General features: G+C 42.6%; 1 protein-coding gene across 1 annotated transcript; it reads left to right on the top strand.

Moving 5' to 3' along the window:
• The first annotated feature begins 15,099 nt into the window (after positions 1 to 15,099).
• LOC148011267 (putative glycosyltransferase At5g03795) lies at positions 15,100 to 17,402 on the top strand. Its single transcript, XM_087670751.1, has one exon. It carries the CDS (start codon positions 15,359 to 15,361, stop codon positions 16,619 to 16,621), a length of 1,263 nt encoding a protein of 420 aa, XP_087526877.1. The 5' UTR covers positions 15,100 to 15,358; the 3' UTR covers positions 16,622 to 17,402.
• Positions 17,403 to 18,358: the final 956 nt, after the last annotated feature.

Here is an 18,358-nt window from a genome sequence, read left to right as displayed (position 1 = left end):
TTTCTCCCATAACAGTTTTGTTGTTTTGTTTTTTTTTCCTTTTTTCTCTCTCTTCTTTCCTTTTCTATTCCTTTTTTTTGTTTCTTTTTTTTCTTTTGTTTTTTATTTTTTCATTAAGAAAGAGAATGGTAGAAATACCATATGTCAGGACCAACTTCGCCACCGTTGTTGGATCAAACAAGAAGAGAACAATGTCAGATTAAGATGTTTTTGCGAGGGGGTAGCAGAACGAGACCGCCTCATGAGGAGAATCATAAGGGCTATTAGAAGCATGACAAGAAGGACAATGCGATACCCAAAAGGGAAAGGGTAGGTCGATTGTGATTGTCAAGATCCCCTCCTTCTTCAGACGATAGCCATTGATAAGGAAAGAATCATCAAAGGCATCAACGGTCTGTACCTGAACAGAGCCGTTAGGATTGAGCCAGTACCTTGTACGGGCCCATCCACCGTTGTTGAAGCTTGCCAAGAAACTTGCCAAATCTCGAATCATAGGCTAGAATAAGATCACCTTCTTTGAACTCCTTGTGCTTGATGAAACTGTCATGATAGGCCTTGCGTCGCGCTTGAGTGGTTTCCATGCACTGTAGGGCCATCCGTTGTATCTCATCCAAGCATTCCAAGTGCAGGAGACGGCATTGCAAAGACTCACTATCTCCCAAGCGTTCTTTAACTGCCACTCGCAAAGAGGGCAATTCCAGCTCAACAGGGAAGATAGCTTCTGTACCATACACTAGCTGGAAAGGGGTCTGTCCTGTAGCTACCTTATGGGAGGTTTTGTATGCCCAGAGGGCCTCTGTAAGTAGATCGTCCCAGTCACGACAATATGCGGCAATCGTTCTTGTCAGAATCGAGCAAAGGATACGATTGGTGACTTCAACTTGGCCATTGGCTCTGGGGTAATAGGGAGTGGACTTGCAATGGTGAATCTTATACAGCTCAGTCAGCTCCTCCATGATTTTGTTAAGGAAATGAATACCTTTGTCACTTACCAGCTCGAGGGGACTGCCAAAACAGGTGATGATATTCTCGTACATGAATAGAGCGATGCTGTTACCATCATCCCGCTTCAAGGCTTTAGCTTCATACCACTTTGTGACATAATCCGTACATACTAGGATGTATCTATTCTGCTTTCGTCTGGTAGGTGGATTAATGGGACCCACGAAATCAATCCCCCACTTCTCAAACGGCTTTAGGGGAAGAATGGGTTGCAGTGGCATGGCACTTGTTTTGGTGGGTTTCCCCATTCGCTGACAAGCATCACATCTTTTACAGTAATCATATGCATCCTTGTGGAGGGTCGGCCACCAATATCCTGCTAACAGAGCCTTCCTGGCTGTCGCTTCTCCTGCGAAGTATCCACCACATGGTTCATGATGGCATGCTTTCAATACTATGCTGATTTCATCCCCTGCAACACATTTTCGTAGCACTTTATCTTTGCCTTTCTTGTACAGTGCGCCACCTAACAAAGTGTAGGGGGCTGATTCTAACAGAAGCTTCTTCTTCTCATGGCTTGAGATGCCAAGAGGATACTGTTGAGTTGCTAGGAGGTTGGCTATGTCTGCATACCAGGGAGTAACTGTTTCAAGTAGAAACAAGGAAGCATCATGAAGGTCTGGATCATCTTGTTCCTCTTCTTCTGTTTGAGGGATCCGTGATAGATGATCGGCTAGGACATGGGAACGACCAGGCTTAGTGACTACTTCAAAGTCGAACTCCTGGAATAGGAGCAACCATCTCATTAGTCGTCCTTTAACATCTACTTTGTTCATCAAGAAGGACAGGGCTTCATGATCCACATAGAACTTGAAATGTGTTGATAATAGATAGTGTCGAAATTTCTCCAATGCAAACACCATTGCCAAGCACTCAAGCTCTGTCACTGTATAGTTTCATTCCCTATCAGTGACCTTTCGGCTTGCATAATATATCGGTTGATCTAATTTAGAAGGGCCCTTTTAACATAGGACAGTACCTAGCCCTTCAACTGATGCATCTGTGTGCACATGGAACTCCTTCGTCCAATCAGGAGATTGTAAAATAGGTGCTTGAATCAGGCACTATTTTAGGGTATTAAAGGCTTCTTCACAGTCATTCATCCAAAGGAAATCAGTTTCTTTCCTTAGGAGCTTGTGCAGAGAGACTGCCTTGGTTGCAAAATGCGCAATAAATATTCTGTAATAGCCCACATGGCCAAGAAATCCTCTTAATTGCTTGAGGTTTGTTGGTGCTGTTAAAGCGGCAATCTTTTCAATCTTTGCCGGGTCTGTTGCAATCTCTTGTGCAGAGACAATATGGCCCAAAAGCACTCCCGAGGAAACGCCAAAGACACATTTGTCGGGGTTGAGAGAGATCCCATACTCTCGGCATCTGTCAAAACATTGCTCTAAGTGTCCCCAGTGCTCACGGATCAAACTATAGACACAAAAGTCATCAAGATACACCTCAATGAAATCATGCAGATGATTCTAGAAGGCAGCCATCATTACTCGTTAGAAGGTGGCAGGAGCATTACAGAGTCCGAATGGCATCACTCAGTAGGCATAGGTTCCCCATTCTGTGGTGAAGGTTGTTTTAGATTGGTCCTCTTCTGCGATTTGGACTTGGTTATATCTACTAAATCCATCCAAGAGGGAATACAGCTCATGGCCTGCCACTGTGTCCAACAGTTGGTCTGTAAAAGGGATAGGAAAATAATCATTCTTTGTCTTCGAATTGAGCTTTCGAAAGTCGACACATATTCGAAGTTTCCCGTTCTTCTTGGGCACTACCACAATGGGCGAAACCCATTCACTATTAGCCACGGGATAGATGAACTCCGCTTCGAGAAGTTTCAATAATTCGGCCTTCACCAGAGCATAATAATTAGGATTCATACGTCTTTGTCTTTGCCTTATAGGTTTGGTATCAGGATCTAGGTCAATGTGATGTTGACATACTATGGGATCAATCCTCTTTAAGTCTTTATATGACGAGGCAAACATGTCTAAGTTCTCTTTGAGTAGGTCTCAAAGGACCACTAATTCCTCTTCTGGAAGATTGAGACCCACTTTCAGGTGACGTTCAGTACCCTTAACATCCAGGAACGTTACTTATCTTTCACCTTCCACTTCGCGGATAAATGTCCCACGGATTGCTTCTGGATAGAGGTTTGACTCTTTCAAGAGAGTGGTATCCTCGTCTGATGTCCCACTAGAATCAGTGTCCTCCTTCTGAACAGATGACTCATTTGTCTATTTAAGTTGCTGAAAGGGTATTAGAGCTTTGTTTGCTTTTGTTTGAGTGGTGACCTCTTCAGGACTCAAGGTTTCATCTTCAGAGGATGCGTCCAGGAATGTCACATAACATGGACCTGCTAAAGGCCGTGGCTTTGAGGACTTGGGCTTCTATTAGCAGGGGGCATCATCATCATCTTTTCTTTGGACTGAACAATCAGGGCGACATGAGCCATTGGTGAACTTAATTTTTATGCTTTTAATCCATTGCTTATACAGATTCTGCATACTTTGTGGTACATTGATCAACCCAAATGGAACCATAGTCATTCCATCCAATAACCTGAGACCTTCAGCCCCTCTGAGGTCTCTGTAGGGACATCAACAAGATCATCCTCTATCAGAGAGAATTCTTCAATTGCACTTTCATAACCTGCTTCATTTTCTTCCTCATCATTTTCATCCTCTTCCTCTGAAGGCTCTGTCTCTGCTTCTGTAGAGGCTCTGTAGGAGAAGAGCAGATCTTCTACCTCTGCATCTGCTTCTGCTTTTGTCACCAATTCTGACTCTGCTTTTGCCTCTGGCTCTGGCTTTGTATCTGTTATTGTCTCTGTAACTGTCTCTATATCCGCTCTGTCTCTATTCTATAGCCGCTCTGTATCTGCTCTGCCTCTGTACTGTCTCTGCACTGTAACTGTACTATCTCTGTACTGTCTTTGCTCTATCTCTGCGTGTCATGTAATAGGGAGAACAATACATCCATGCTTCTATTTCACTGTCAGAGGTGATTTTCAAAGTTAATTCTAGTTGAGGCAGGAGATATTCTCCCATGGACAAAGATTTTGCTTCCCTTGGCAGTTGGCTTACAGTGCCCACTGTTAGGGACTGTGCCTCTGTTTTCTTAGGAAAGATCTGCTTAATAGCCTCTTCATCTCTTGATGTACCATCTGTTTCTAAGGTCCTTGTCTAACTAACGTTCGCATCAAATAAACTCCATTGAGGAAAGCTCTTGGCTAACCGAGACCACCCTGCCATAGGATGGACCCGATGGTCACATCCACCACACTTCCCTCTGGGGTTGTTTTAGTTATCTAATTACCTACCACATTAAGTTTGATACATAAAAGTAACTTTCTTAATTAACCCGTTAATCACAGGTTCCTTTACGTAATTTAGGGCACAGACAAGAAGAGAAGATGACAAGATCAAACACTTCCTTAACTTATCTTCAGATTAATGTTTGTCTCACACCCATACAGGAGAATTAAGTGTTCATTTTTGCCTCCGCAGAAAAATCCTTCCGTCTCCCGGCAATAAATACCCGAAGGTTTATCCTACCAAGATTCTGCCTTGTAACTACTATCAAGGCCTCGAGATCCCATCTCAAGTCATGTAGAATACTTGTGCAGGATCCGGAGCCATTGGGATTTACGGCCAGAGCCCCCACTGGCACCCAAGCGTCCTCCTACGCCAAGTAATTTCCACGGAGAGACCTCTCACGGCGGGTTTGGTCCACATTCCTGGCGCGGATTCATAACCCCTTGGTTAGGGTTTGGCGGTTCGCGGGGGGTAGCTAGCGCCATCCTTCCTTAATTATCCCTTTAGGAAATCAACCACAGCTGAAGCAACTAGCTTAATAACATTTATTAGGGAAAACATCCCTTTTGTTTCTATGGCAATCAGTCCTCTCAGACCCGGCCATGCAATCATCAATCACAAACAACTTGGATTAGCATCCAAAACCACATCAAGCAATCACACTGCTTATGATCCACCTATCCTTAGTAAGAATCCCTCCTCTTACCAACACAACCAGTCGACATTCACTTGGAGATACCCTTTTCAAACAACCAAGCATAACTTGGGTCGACAATCCATCTTACTCGCACTTGGGATTCTTAATGCACTAATATAATCCGCAATCTTTAACTCTTTTCACACTTAGTCAATGAGTAATTAACGCTAATGTGCAGGTACTTGTATGGCCTAAGTTTCCCTGCATCAGTGCAAATGCATCCTGTGAATAGAAACTATCATTTCATGTGTTTAGTTTAATCACGGATGCATACCCACCACAGACAAAACATGATCAAGGGAAGAGGCTGATACAATCAAGGGATAGAGGCTGCCAGCCTTGGCACCTCTTGCAATCACAAGTCTACCACGAGTGATCTTCCATGCAGAGTTTCCAAAAGATACATGATAACCTGCGTCATCAAGCTGTCTAGCTGACATGAGACTGCGTGTCAAAGCAGGTACATGACGTACATCTTGCATAACAAAACTGCTGCCAGAAGGAAACTACAGCCTAACATCACCAATGCCCACAATATCAAGAGAGATGTCATCACCCAAGCGCACAAAACTCGAAACAGTACGGTATGAATGAAACCACTCTCGACAAGGTGTCACATGAAAGGACACACCTGAGTCCAAGAGCCAACACTGTGCATATATAGAGTGTATCTCTGTCATCTGCGAAGCACTAGAAGAAGTTGCAAGGATATAATCATCATCATCAACATCCTCAGGCTGCATAACATTGATCTCTTTAATTTTAACACTGGACTTTGCAGGCACTATGCTGTGATTAGAAGACTTATCCTGCACTTTGTCTTTCCCCTTATCTTTGCACCTTTCATTGCGCAGTTCATGGCATTGTGGCCCAATATGGCCCTTTTTCCCACAATGGTGACAAGTAACATCTACATTCCTGCCACGGGATTTGCTACGTGACTTCCCACGAGACTCGGACCGAGATTTCTGAGAATCGCGTCCACGGCCACTACCACTGCCACTGTCATGCTTTCCATATCCATCATTCCTGGCTCTAACTGTCAGAGCATGCGACACACGAGAGGCATCCAAATTCTCATGGTTAACCTCTTCCTACAGAAGAGCACTCTCAACATCAGATAATTTCAAGGTAGCAGTAGAGGCACATAATGCAGTGCGGAATACATCCCATGACTCATTATGAGTACCAAGCAAGAAAAGAGGAGTGACATCCTCTGCAAAAGTGATGTCCTGCGAAGTCAAGTTCTTGAGTATAGCATGGAACTGGCTCAAGTGAGAAGACATGGTCACATTCTCCTTTATGCACAGATCCATAAGCTACTTCAGCCAATACATCTGGCTCGCTGGACTTTTCTTGTCATAGAGATTCTTGATTTTATCCCACAACTGCCATGCACTCTGTTCTTCCTCAAATACATTGTAGTGAACCTGTTCTGTGAGAGATAATACAATAGTCGACTTGCATAACTCATCAAGCTCAAGTCATTCCTCATCTGACATAGTTGCAGGTGGATGCTCGCTCAACCTCAAAGGTTTGATCTGAGATTTTTGCACCAACACCTACCAAATCTGTCTCTTCCAATAAGAGTAACTCGTACCATCAAGCTTAATGATGTTGAAAATAGCATGTTCAGCGGACGAACTCGCCATAAAACAGGCTAGAAGACTGTAGACAGTTCAAAACTGCTTGCTGTTTACTGCAGAAAATGACCAAAAAATCACCAAAATCGAGAGAAAATGGCGAGAAAAGTATAATCAAAGCTGCTGCCCACCAAGTACTAGTGAAAATACATCATTTCAAAGATATTTCAGCATGAAAAATCCATGTCAGTCCATACATATATGCTTGCTGTAATAAATTACAGATTTCAGTAAATGAGAGCTAACAGTGCCAAAATCGGATCCCAAGTCAATCGGATGCTGCCAAGACCAAAGCCGGCATCATGCGGGCATAACATAGGCATATGAGAGTCGATAAACATGAATCCAACACCCAAACATGTCATACAAACATCTGACAGTGAGTAGGCACACCCCCGAGTCAACGGGGCAAAGTGTTCCTACCACTACCAAAACTCGACACAAGTAGGTGTCAACTCACAAAGATATGGATCCAAATCTGAGACTCAGCTCATAAGCATACAGTGAACCAAGACATATAAACCATATATCATCCCAAAGGGTAAGAAATCCTGAAGTCTCAAGTGTCTGTAATGGCTCAATAGTATGTATCTACTCAATGCATAAAAGCACTGCCTGCTCAATGTCTGATAAGCATTCAAGAATGCTCCCACTGGCACAAAAGCTGTATGTACGAGCTCAAGAGCTCAAACCAAGGAAAGACAGTGCCAATGACATAAGTCCAAGACAATACATCAATAGTACATCCCGAACATGTAGGCGGTAGAGCATCCGTATGTAGCATCCATAAGCATGTAAGACATCAAGTACATCCCAATCCAAACTTTGACAAGCCAAGTAGCATCAAGACAACTCCAGATAATCCAAAATGCATCCAAGGTAGAGCTTCAATGAGCACTCAAGCTCAACATATGCATAGGGTAATCAACCGAGACATGAGCATCAAGCCGTAGGCAACGGGTATGCATAAACCCAAGGAGCATCACTGTCAAAGCATATACCACTGTCAAGCATGAACCATGTCACTGAGTGCATAATGTCAAAGCTCTTCCAAAAGCATCTGAAATGAAATCCAAGCTTGAAGTCGTACCCCAAAGATCAATAATTCATGGCATATATCCAAGACATAATCCGGAACCAATAGGCATAACCCAAAGCATGTAGAATAGCTTCAGCCCGCTTTTATTACATCATGAAATGACTGTCAAAACTGAGAAATTTCAGTCCCAAATCAGTGCCAAAATTATGGCAAACCATAAGCATTACATCCACCAACAATGGGCATTGTTCCCATGGCGTGGGGGCATCATATGAAGTATAGGTGAGCTCCAATGTACCTGCAAAAGTCTGTCCAAACCTATGAACAGCAGGTCTGTTGTGTATTCCAGCCAAGAAGAAGCTCACTGTCAATGCTCCAAGCCTTATCAAAGCTCAAGACATACCAACCGGCAATAGGGAGTGCTCAAATGAGGGTATGAACTACCAAGAGTGTGCCAGGCTTCAGTGGAGCATTCAAATGCTGATTGGAAATGGTCTGCCCAGCTGGTGCAATTAGCGCAAACCTGCAGACTGAGGTGCTGCACCATGTGTCAAGCAAGGGCTGGTGGGGAGGGCCACAAAGGGGCTAATGAAGCCTTGGACAAAGCCTCAACAAAGCCTGATCAAGCCAAGCTGAAGGGGGAGCTTCAAACTCCACATGGAAGCTCACTAATGGCTGCCCCTTCCCTGTTTACCCTATGACCAGCATAGAACCCTGCAAGGAAAGAGTGTATACCTCTGTGTGAATGCCCTGAGGGTGCCCAAAGGACCAGGAAGGTGCTCGGGAAGCCGGGGAGTGATGGGAGCTCGAAGGAGTTGGATATGGCTGCCGAGATGGAGACCCAATGCAAGTAGGGAGTCGATTGGAAGCTGAGAATGCCACAAACCAAGCTCAAGAGTCGGGAAGCCAAGCTCTAATACCAGTTGAAAGGTGAGAAGGATCGAAGCTTGCACTCGAGAGCTATGGCGGAAGAGCAAGGGCAAGAAAGAGAGAGACAAGAAATGGGAACTCCAACAGTCACAATGTGTGACCGGGCCTTCCTTTATTCAAACTGTCACTAAAAGAATAAAGAATAAAGTGATGGTGATGGGCGCTTGCCACCTGCAGTGTGCAGTGGCGGTGACTGTCAATGTAGTAATACATGGGTGGCTAGGCGGAGGTGCCGTTACCCCCAACACTTCTCCTTCTTCTTCTCCTCTCTTCTCCCTCTTCTTCTCCTTCTCTCTCTCCCTCTTCTTCTCCTTCTCTCTCTCCCTCTTCTTCTCCCTCTTCTTCTCCTTCTTCCTCTCTTCTCTCTCCCTCTTCTCTCTCTCTCTTCTTCTCCTTCTTCTTCTCTTCTCTCTCTCTCTCTCTCTCTTCTTCTCCTTCTCTCTCTCCCTTCCTCTTTTTCTTCTCCTTCTCTCTCTTCTCTCCCTCTCTTCTCTCTTCTTTCTCTCCCTTCCTCTTCTTCTCCTTCTTTCTCTCCCTTCCTCTTCTTCTTCTTCTTCTTCTCCTTCCCTCTCTTCTCCTCTTCTTCTTCTTTTCTCTTCTCCCTCTTCTTCTCCTTCTTTCTCTCCCTCTTCCTCTTCTTCTTCTCCTCCTTCTTCTCTCTCTCACACTCTCTCTCTGTGCTCACGGGGGGGGGGGGGGACACACTGACAGAATGACCAAGGGGGAGGGCGGCGCCTGCAGCTCACGACGGACGAGGGGGAGGGCTTGCGACTGCTCTAGTCGAGCCAAGGGGGGCACTGTCTGTCCGCAGGGAGGGAGGAGTGATGTCTATCGTCGAGAGAGGAGGGGGAGCCTCTGCCCCCTTATAAGCCGGGGGGGGGGGGGGGGGGGGGGGAGAGAGATGGTTATGGGGGGAGGACGGCACCTCCCGCCATCTGGGGGGGCTGCATGCCCCCCATCAAAGGCTTCACTCCCTCTCTCTCTCTCCCCGACGTCGTGCTGTCGACAGGGATAAAAAAATTTCAAAGAAATTTAAAAAAATTAAAGGGGGGGAGTTCTTATGGGGGGGATAGTACGGGGGTCACGGGGGGGGGGGGGGGGGGGGGAGACATTACAATTTTGGGGCATCGATCCCATCACTTTGGGAAGACAATCTCCGTGTGATCACTCATATAGTGAGGATGTTACACACTGCCATTGCCTGCCCAATTCCCACCCAATTTGTGGGCACAGAAAAACTTGGTTTGGGCAATGTCCACCACTCGATTACACACTGGGCAACGGACATATTTTTCTACCTAGCAATTGTTTGATGTCCCCATTCGTAGGGTGTTTACACACCTTTCACCACTTGGTGGTCAGCGGTCACTTTCCAATCCAACATAAAAAATCAATATTAATCAATTCAACACCAGGCTTTTATGCTAGTCAATATCTGATTATCGCCACATTAATCAACATCAATCAACCATTGTCTCAAATATTAAAAATAATAATGTTATTTTAATACAATTAACACAAACTCTATTGAATAATAGAGAGTAAGGGAGTTGAACCTCTTCACCATGCTATTGAAGCATAGATCCACCTTGGTCTCTGTGAGAAGGTGGAAAGAGGGAAATTTTATTGACACGCCACCCCTTTTTCCACCTTACCACCTGCAATGTAGACACTCTCCATTTAGTCATGACTCATCACTATCTTTGTCGTCCACCTCTTTCACTAAATCAGTATCTCCAAATATCGTTCTCACATTTGCATTCTCTCTTTCTCAAAACATGTTTTGAGCAATGTTGTCCCTTCAAGCTACTCCTCCAAGTTGACTAGATCCCCATGCTAGCCCTACTACTCGAGCTCGAGCTCGTTGAACTGCTTGTGTGGTATCCATGCTAGTTAATGCAACAATCTTTGCTAATCCATTCCTCAAATTGTTTCGCTAGTCTGTATCTTGTTGAGATGTGTTAGTTTCTCTCTCCAATTTTGTTGTTGCTTCACGTATCCATGCATAATCAAAACTGTCTCCATGCAACTACACATATTGTGTAAAACAAGGCATGCAGCCACCATCTTTGGGACATTTTGAAGAAGCATATCACATCTCTTAAACAATAAGCAAAATTGAGCTTTAAGGATTCCAAAGGCTCTTTCAATTGGCATTTAACTACTTGATTGTATGTAGTTCCATCCCTACTACGAAGGTAGCATCCAAAAGCATGCAAGATAAGCACAATCACCAAGGCGGCAATATTGATCCAATGCTCCATTCGTGCATCATTTTGCCAAGTCTGAGCATTGGAAAACATTCCAATCATGCATTGAACTTGCCCAACCAATATCATAATCCCAAACCATACAATTGGTTGCTATAGTGATTTGAAGAATCACTATGTGGAAACCCTTTCTGTTAAAATAATCTTCATGGTTTTGCCTTGGGGCAATATGACTGCCATCTACAGCACCAACCACAAATGGTATGCCTCGAAGGGCCTGAAATGCATTTGAAAATTTTATCATCTGTTGTGTATTTGGCCACATTATGTATCTATTGTGCAATCTAGATGTGACCAATGCATCACAAAAGTTCAAAATAGTCATTTGTGTAAATGGTGTTCAAACCCTATACAAATAAGCTATAAGTCCTAAATTCGAGCCACTCGCAAGTTGATGTAAGGCCACAGAAACCCGCTTCTCAATGGGGATTACTCTTTGATAATTCATATTCTTGTGTTGAATGTGTGGTGCTAACTTCACAAAAAGGTACTCAAATGTACTTTAACTAACTCGTAGCTTGCTCTTAAACATTCGACTTGAATAGCTACCTAACAACCCTTGATCCATAAAAATTTGTGGTCTAGGATATGCCCAACATGATCGATGGTCATGCCTTTGATGCACTATTCTAGAATGACGAGCAATGAAACCTTGAGCCATGCACTCCATTAGAAAATACAAACACATAGTGTTATTATCACCATCATATGAATCACTTAACAATAACTAGAACATTGCCATAACATCAATCACAACATTGTCGTCATCCATTCACCTATCATATGGAACAATAGAACTTTATGAGATAATCGGCATTGACTCCATGTAATTATACATTAACATTTCAAAATAAACAGACTTTAGAATCCATGATCAAGCCATTGCTTAATCCTTCTTAAAACTCTTGATTACATCTAGCAAACCAAACACTGAAGAGGCAAGTGTATCCATGAGTACAAGCCTTCGCTCTTCTAATGCTTTCTTCTCCTCTAAGTTTACTTTTTGGTTAGCCAACATTAAAATGATTCTATAAGAATTTTTTTGGGTCTCATGCATGTGATTATAAATCATTGTGTATACATTGCATCATCATGTTAACTATCATGTATGCATGCAAAAATCTTTTATATTCTCAGCTGTAAATGATGGGGCTAATTGTTCTGCCTACGAAAGTTCATAGGTCATAAGAATCATGTATTTGCAGTTATGTTATACCTATGAAAGTTTATGGTCTTGTATGGTTTGGGTTTGTGTATCATTCATGCATTTGCATTGTTGTTATAAGAATCATCTATTCATGCAAACTCATCATCATAAGTTTGTAATTAGTTTATGGTTTTGTACAATATAGGGTTGAAATCATTTATGCATTGCATGATCATCCTAAGTATCATTATTGATGCAATATCATCATCATAAGTTCATAAATAATTTACAGCCTTCTATGATATATGGTTGTAAATCATTTATGAATGGTATTGTCATTGCAAATATCATGTATTCATGCAAAATCATCATTGTAAGTTCATAAATCATTAATGGTCTTGAAAGGTTTATGGTTGTGTATCATGCATGCATTGCATTATCTTCATAAGCTTCATGTATTTATGGCTCCAAATGGCAAGGCTAATTGTTCAACATGTGAAAGTTTGTAAGTCAAGAAAGACTCATTATTCCTTAAGGACCCTAAATTTTTTTCAATCGATCATGTTCACTAAGAAACAACTTTGTGAAACAATCTGTAATGCTTTTTCATACATACGATTGCTGTAGAATGGAATTCCAAAATACCAATCCTATGGAAGAGTATTAGCAATTTATGTCCCAAATGAGTAGTGACCCCATGATAACAATTATCTAATGTATTTCCATGTGGCACCATGGGCTCCCCATATTCCAAGCCAAAGTGTAGGTGTAGGCATTCCAGTGAGCGCCTTTCCAAGTCGCCCTCCCTTGATTGTCACTCGTACTCAATTCACATCATTTCAACATCCAAGACAACTAGGCATAGAGGCAGTCATAAACATTCACAATAATACACTTGTACGACCAATATCACATAACCCTCAACCTAGTCCTTCACATCTGCAACATGTATATTCTCCACAAGGATAAAAAACAAGAAGCTCATTTGATGAAACCCAAGACACATGTGATGAGGTTGGTGCGATTGAGACCCATGTGTCCACAATCCCACAACCTGAAAATGCCAATAAGCAATGCATACAACGAGCCTTGTCTAAGTCTAATGAACCAAAACCTCCTAAACCAAAGAGGGCTCAGAAAGAAAAGAATCAAGAAACTTTAGGACAAACACAAGATCAAACAATGGTAAAAAAACACATTTCTCAATGGAAGGTTGCTTGGATAGTTCAGCTCATTCACATCCGAGGGATGATGAGCACATAGTTTTCCAAGCCACCAAAGCAAGAAGTGGATATTTGGTCCAAGGTGGCTACACAGCTAGCATCATTGTTTCTAGAGTTTGACAAAAATGGTAAGGCATGTAGGAAACATTGGGGATGTGTTTATGAGGCCTACCAAAAGGACAAAGCACATAATTCTATATCAAGGCAATGATTGTAAGATCACTTGCCCAAATGGTATAATCTTGTGGATGAATACATGTGGAATCGTGCCAATGTTGTTAGTGATGCACATGCTTTAGCTGTCAGTGGTGTGTATTCATTTGAAGACAACACTACAACTATCCCTAATGATCCAAGATCCAATGCCTCAAATGAACCTCCAAATGAACTCTTCCATAGGATTGGTATTTTAGAATTCCATTCTACAATAGTCGTATGTATGAAAAAGCATTACAGATTATTTCACAAAGTTGTTTCTTAGAGAACATGATCCATTGAAAAAAAATTAGGGTCCTTAAGGAATAACGAGTCTTTCTTGACTTACAAACTTTCAGAGTTAGCCTTGCCATTTGGAGCCATAAATATATGAAGCTTATGAAGATAATGCAATGCATACATGATACACAACCATAAACCTTTCAAGACCATTACTAATTTATGAACTTATGATGATGATTTTGCATGAATACATGATATTTGCAATGAAGATGCCATTCATAAATGATTTACAGCCATATATCATAGAAGGATGTAAATTATTTATGAACTTATGATGATGATCTTGCATCAATAATGATACCTAGAATGATCATGCAATGCATAAATGATTTCAACCCTATACTGTACAAGACCATAAACTAATTACGAACTTATGATGATGAGTTTGCATGAATAGATGATTCTTATAACAACAATGCAAATGCATGAATGATACACAAACCCAAACCATACAAGACCATAAACTTTCATAGGTATAACATAATTGCAAATACATGATTCTTATGACCTATGAACTTTCATAGGTAGAACAATTAGCCCCATCATTTACAGCTGAGAATGTAAAAGATTTTTGCATGCATACATGATAGTTATCATGATGATGCAATGCATACACAATGATTTATAATCACATGCATGAGACCCAAAAAAATTCTTATATAATCATTTCTTGAATCTGACATAAAGCTTACTCAAAGCATTAAACATAAAGCATGTAGTAATATAAAACATAAAACAACACACACACACACACACACACACACACACACACACAGAGCACCTACTATTTGATCTTCCTTCCTTTCACGTGATCGTCCTTTCAGTCTAATACCTGTAATGGCCCTATATTCCTCATGATATTATTAGAAAACCTGTCATCAACACTTCGATTAAAATTATGATTTGAACTACAATTCAGAGAGACCAAGAGAAAGGGAAATGATGCATGCATAATTGTATGTCAACATTGCATGAAGGCCACCCGATCATATAACTTGATTTGACATGATAATTGTCTGAATTGCTATTGCAGCCAACCAGTTTCAATGAAGATTGCCATTTGTAGCTATACGGTATTACAATTAGAATGATCATTGAAATCACAGCTTGGAGGAAAAGATCCCATTATGGAACATTGCCCTGGCAATACTGATCAATCTACAATCCCTAATCATTGCCCTCATAATATTGCCTTGATCTGTGAGTTTTATTGAAGGGCAAAGATTCAAGAAGATAGATAGGGAGGCAGGTAGTCTAGGACCATTGATTCAACACTTTGGAGGCAGCCACATAGGGTAGCCATTTTCATGTTCTAGATAAGAGAATTGCATGAGGGAAGGGGAAGGAGCTCTGAAGCAAGGGAAGATTGGGGAAGCTACATTAAACTTTCCCAAACAATTTTTCTAATGTTATGCCGGGGGGAGAGCTCATAAAATCAAGGCGTACGAGCATGCCCTCCCTGTGTGGGGCGGCAAGACGAATCTGCGTGTGACAAGTGGCAGGGATTTCCCCAAACATGGCCAGCCCGGCAGACGAAATGGCAGAGGGGCTTTGAGGTGATCTCTCTGTGCATTGGACTCTCTGCAGCAGCTATGGCTATTGCGTTCACGGGACTGGTCTTTCTCCTTCGTCTTCTTCTCCTGGGGATCAATCCCAACGTCCTAGCTCTGCAGGATCCAGAGTCACCAGCCCCTCTGCACTCCCTGTCTTCCCCCCAGCATTTCCTCTCCAATCATGCCAGGATGCTTTTCTCCTTCAAGGTCTTCATCTACCCCCAAATCCCTGGCTATGCCGAATCGGATCTCCGGTCCTCGCCCCCCACCGTGCCACAGACGGCGCAAGATGCCTTCCTCCGCATCCTTACAGCCAGCGGCTTCGTCACTGATGACCCTGAGGCCGCAGACCTCTTCTTCATCCCCGTCTCCATCGACGCCATGGCTAGGAACAAGTCCCAGAGCTTGGCCCGAGGCCTCAAGGGCTTGGTGCAGGAGATCCGCGACCTCTACCCATTCTGGCAGAGGACTCTTGGCGCGGACCATTTCCTTACCTGCTGCCATGGATTCAAGAGTGAAGTGTTCAGGAACCTGCTGGAGCTTCAGAAGAATGCAATCTGGCTTGCCTGCGCAGAGCTTTTTGACCATGGATCATCACGGCCGGAAGATGGCAACGTCCTATTTTTCCCTCACAAAGACATAGCTATGCCTCCGTACCGTCCTGATGTGTACGACATGCCAGAAGGCCTTGCTTGGCATAGCCTCCATGATCGCCCCACGCATCGCGAAGTCTGGGACCACCTTGAAGCGGAAGCTGGCAATAGCCTGCATCTTCCTTCATCATCCAAGAGGCCCTTCCTTGCTTACCTATTCAACGGGCTTAGCCCTGAATCTTCTGCTTTCGAATTGTTAAAAGATGATCCTGATTTCGTTTCAACGGTTTCAGCCTCTTCTAGCCTCTCACAGGTGCTTGCCAGTAGCAAATTCTGCTTGATCTTTGCATCTATGGGACATAACAATGTCAGCATTGTTGACGGTATGCAAGTGGGCTGTGTGCCAGTTATTGTATCAGATGGATACCTCCATGGCCTTCCTTTTCAAGACATCCTGAACTGGCAAAGTTTTTCTGTGATTGTGAGCTCTAGTCAGTTGCAAAAGCTCAAGGCTTACTTGATGGCCATGCCAGAAGCCAAGTACAGAGAAATGCAGAGCGCTGCCAAGAAGGCTTCTAATCAATTACAGTGGAACATGCCTCCATGCCAGTATGATGCCTTTCATATGCTTATGCACCAGCTATGGTTGCGGAGACACACAATCCGATACACACGCAGGAGTACAGTGTTAAACAACTCGGAGAGGTAATTCAGAACCCTGAATCAACAGCTAAGCACAGACAATGGATGCACACAAAGAACAGAGTTTCATTTGTAATCCTTGGCCAGTCGATCTCTCCTTTTCATCAATAAACAAGTTTTTAGAATCACTGGAATCTGTCTAAATGCTCGCATACACATACATAGTCAAAAAGGGAGAGATGGTGGAGTATGTTTGAATCCTTGTATCTATACAGCATATGCTAATATGTGCCTTTTTCCAACTTAATAGTCTGCTACAACAAATGGCAAACAACCAAGGAACAGGACACTGCTTGAAGCAGTGATTGAAGTGACTCCGTACAGAGAGGAAAGGTTTTTATTTTTTTGAACTGTGCCGGAAGCATGCTACCTCGTTATGGAGGAATTATCAGTGTTATTTCAAATTGCAGTTGATTTGAAGTGCGCTTGACCATGTGTCTTGAAACTGAGGTCTGCCTTCCCTGAGTGCATGTGGGAAGCACTGAAGTTCTTTGAACAATGACGAAGTGGCAGTGGTTAGAGAGAGCAACTTGACATGATGGCTATAATGCATTTGATTTTTTGTTGCAAGTGCATATGTTCCAAAGTTTCTGAATGTGACAGGACAGCTAATTGTTGAGTGCAAGTAAAATCCTTCCTTATATGCCAGACAGCTTTAATTGATGAATATCTTGGTCTTGAGTCCAGCAAGAGATTTTTTGCTTGTTCTTGCTTTTGTCTACCATGGACAGGCATTTGTCTTTGTGCTCCTTTTAACAGAGCTGAAATAGAATTTTGTCTACCATGGACAGGCAGTTGTCTTTGTGCTCCTTTTAACAGAGCTGAAATAGAATTTTGGAGTAGCAAGTGGGTCTACTATCACACTGTGAAGTCCTAATAAAGATGGGCACTCGCATTTCGGAATCGGCCTATACTGTATCACTATGTGTTCATGCAGGGTCAAGAACTAGCTTCCATTGAAGGTTTGGGAGGTTCTCTGTGAGTTTGTGCTCAACAGCTAGATGTGGCCAAAGCCTTAACAAGAGTTTAAGCAAGCGAAATTTCGTGTATTTAGGAGCTTAAAGGGGCACATGCTGGAATGTGTGACATTTTATTGGTGTGCAAACCAAATCTCATGTCTTGTAGTACAACACTCTGCTATTGCCTATGACTATTCAATTCTGATTAGACATTACATCTTCTTAAGAGATAGCTAATATACACACTGCATTCAGATAATCAATCGATACATTGAATGACAGTCTCAACATCAGTTTTCATATGTAGTAGCTTATAATGCATTGACCACAGGGAGGGGGACAAGCTCCTAAAATTTGCCACTTCTATATGAAATCCCGATTTCAGACCTAGATTTAACACTTACATGAAATTCCAAATTTCTAAGCAAATAATGCCATTCTTGTGCAAAACATAATTTGGACTGGATATGCAGGACTATAGCCAGAAAAAATAGTAAATGAAGAGCTTAAAGTGAACTAAAACCATAGTTCCTTGAGGAGAATGTTTGCACAGATGCTGCCATTTATGTTGCTAATTGCTGTTAAAGGGTTTCTAACTTGAGCGGAATGGTGTGCTAAAGGGTTTCTAATTTCATAAAAGTACCACTTAAAGATACTGGCTATGGCATTGAAAATGTGTTTTGATATAGCAACACCTCAAATGAGATATACAAGATGTTTTGAGAGCTCGAGGCTTTTGGTGTACATCATGAAGGATCCCGAAACATAGGCTCACACAAGAGCAA

This window comes from Lygodium microphyllum, chromosome 28 (assembly GCF_053477565.2).
Source record: "Lygodium microphyllum isolate KBCC chromosome 28, Lygodium_microphyllum_v1.1.10, whole genome shotgun sequence".
NCBI lineage: Eukaryota > Viridiplantae > Streptophyta > Polypodiopsida > Schizaeales > Lygodiaceae > Lygodium > Lygodium microphyllum.
This window is presented reverse-complemented; position numbering and strand designations above follow the sequence as displayed.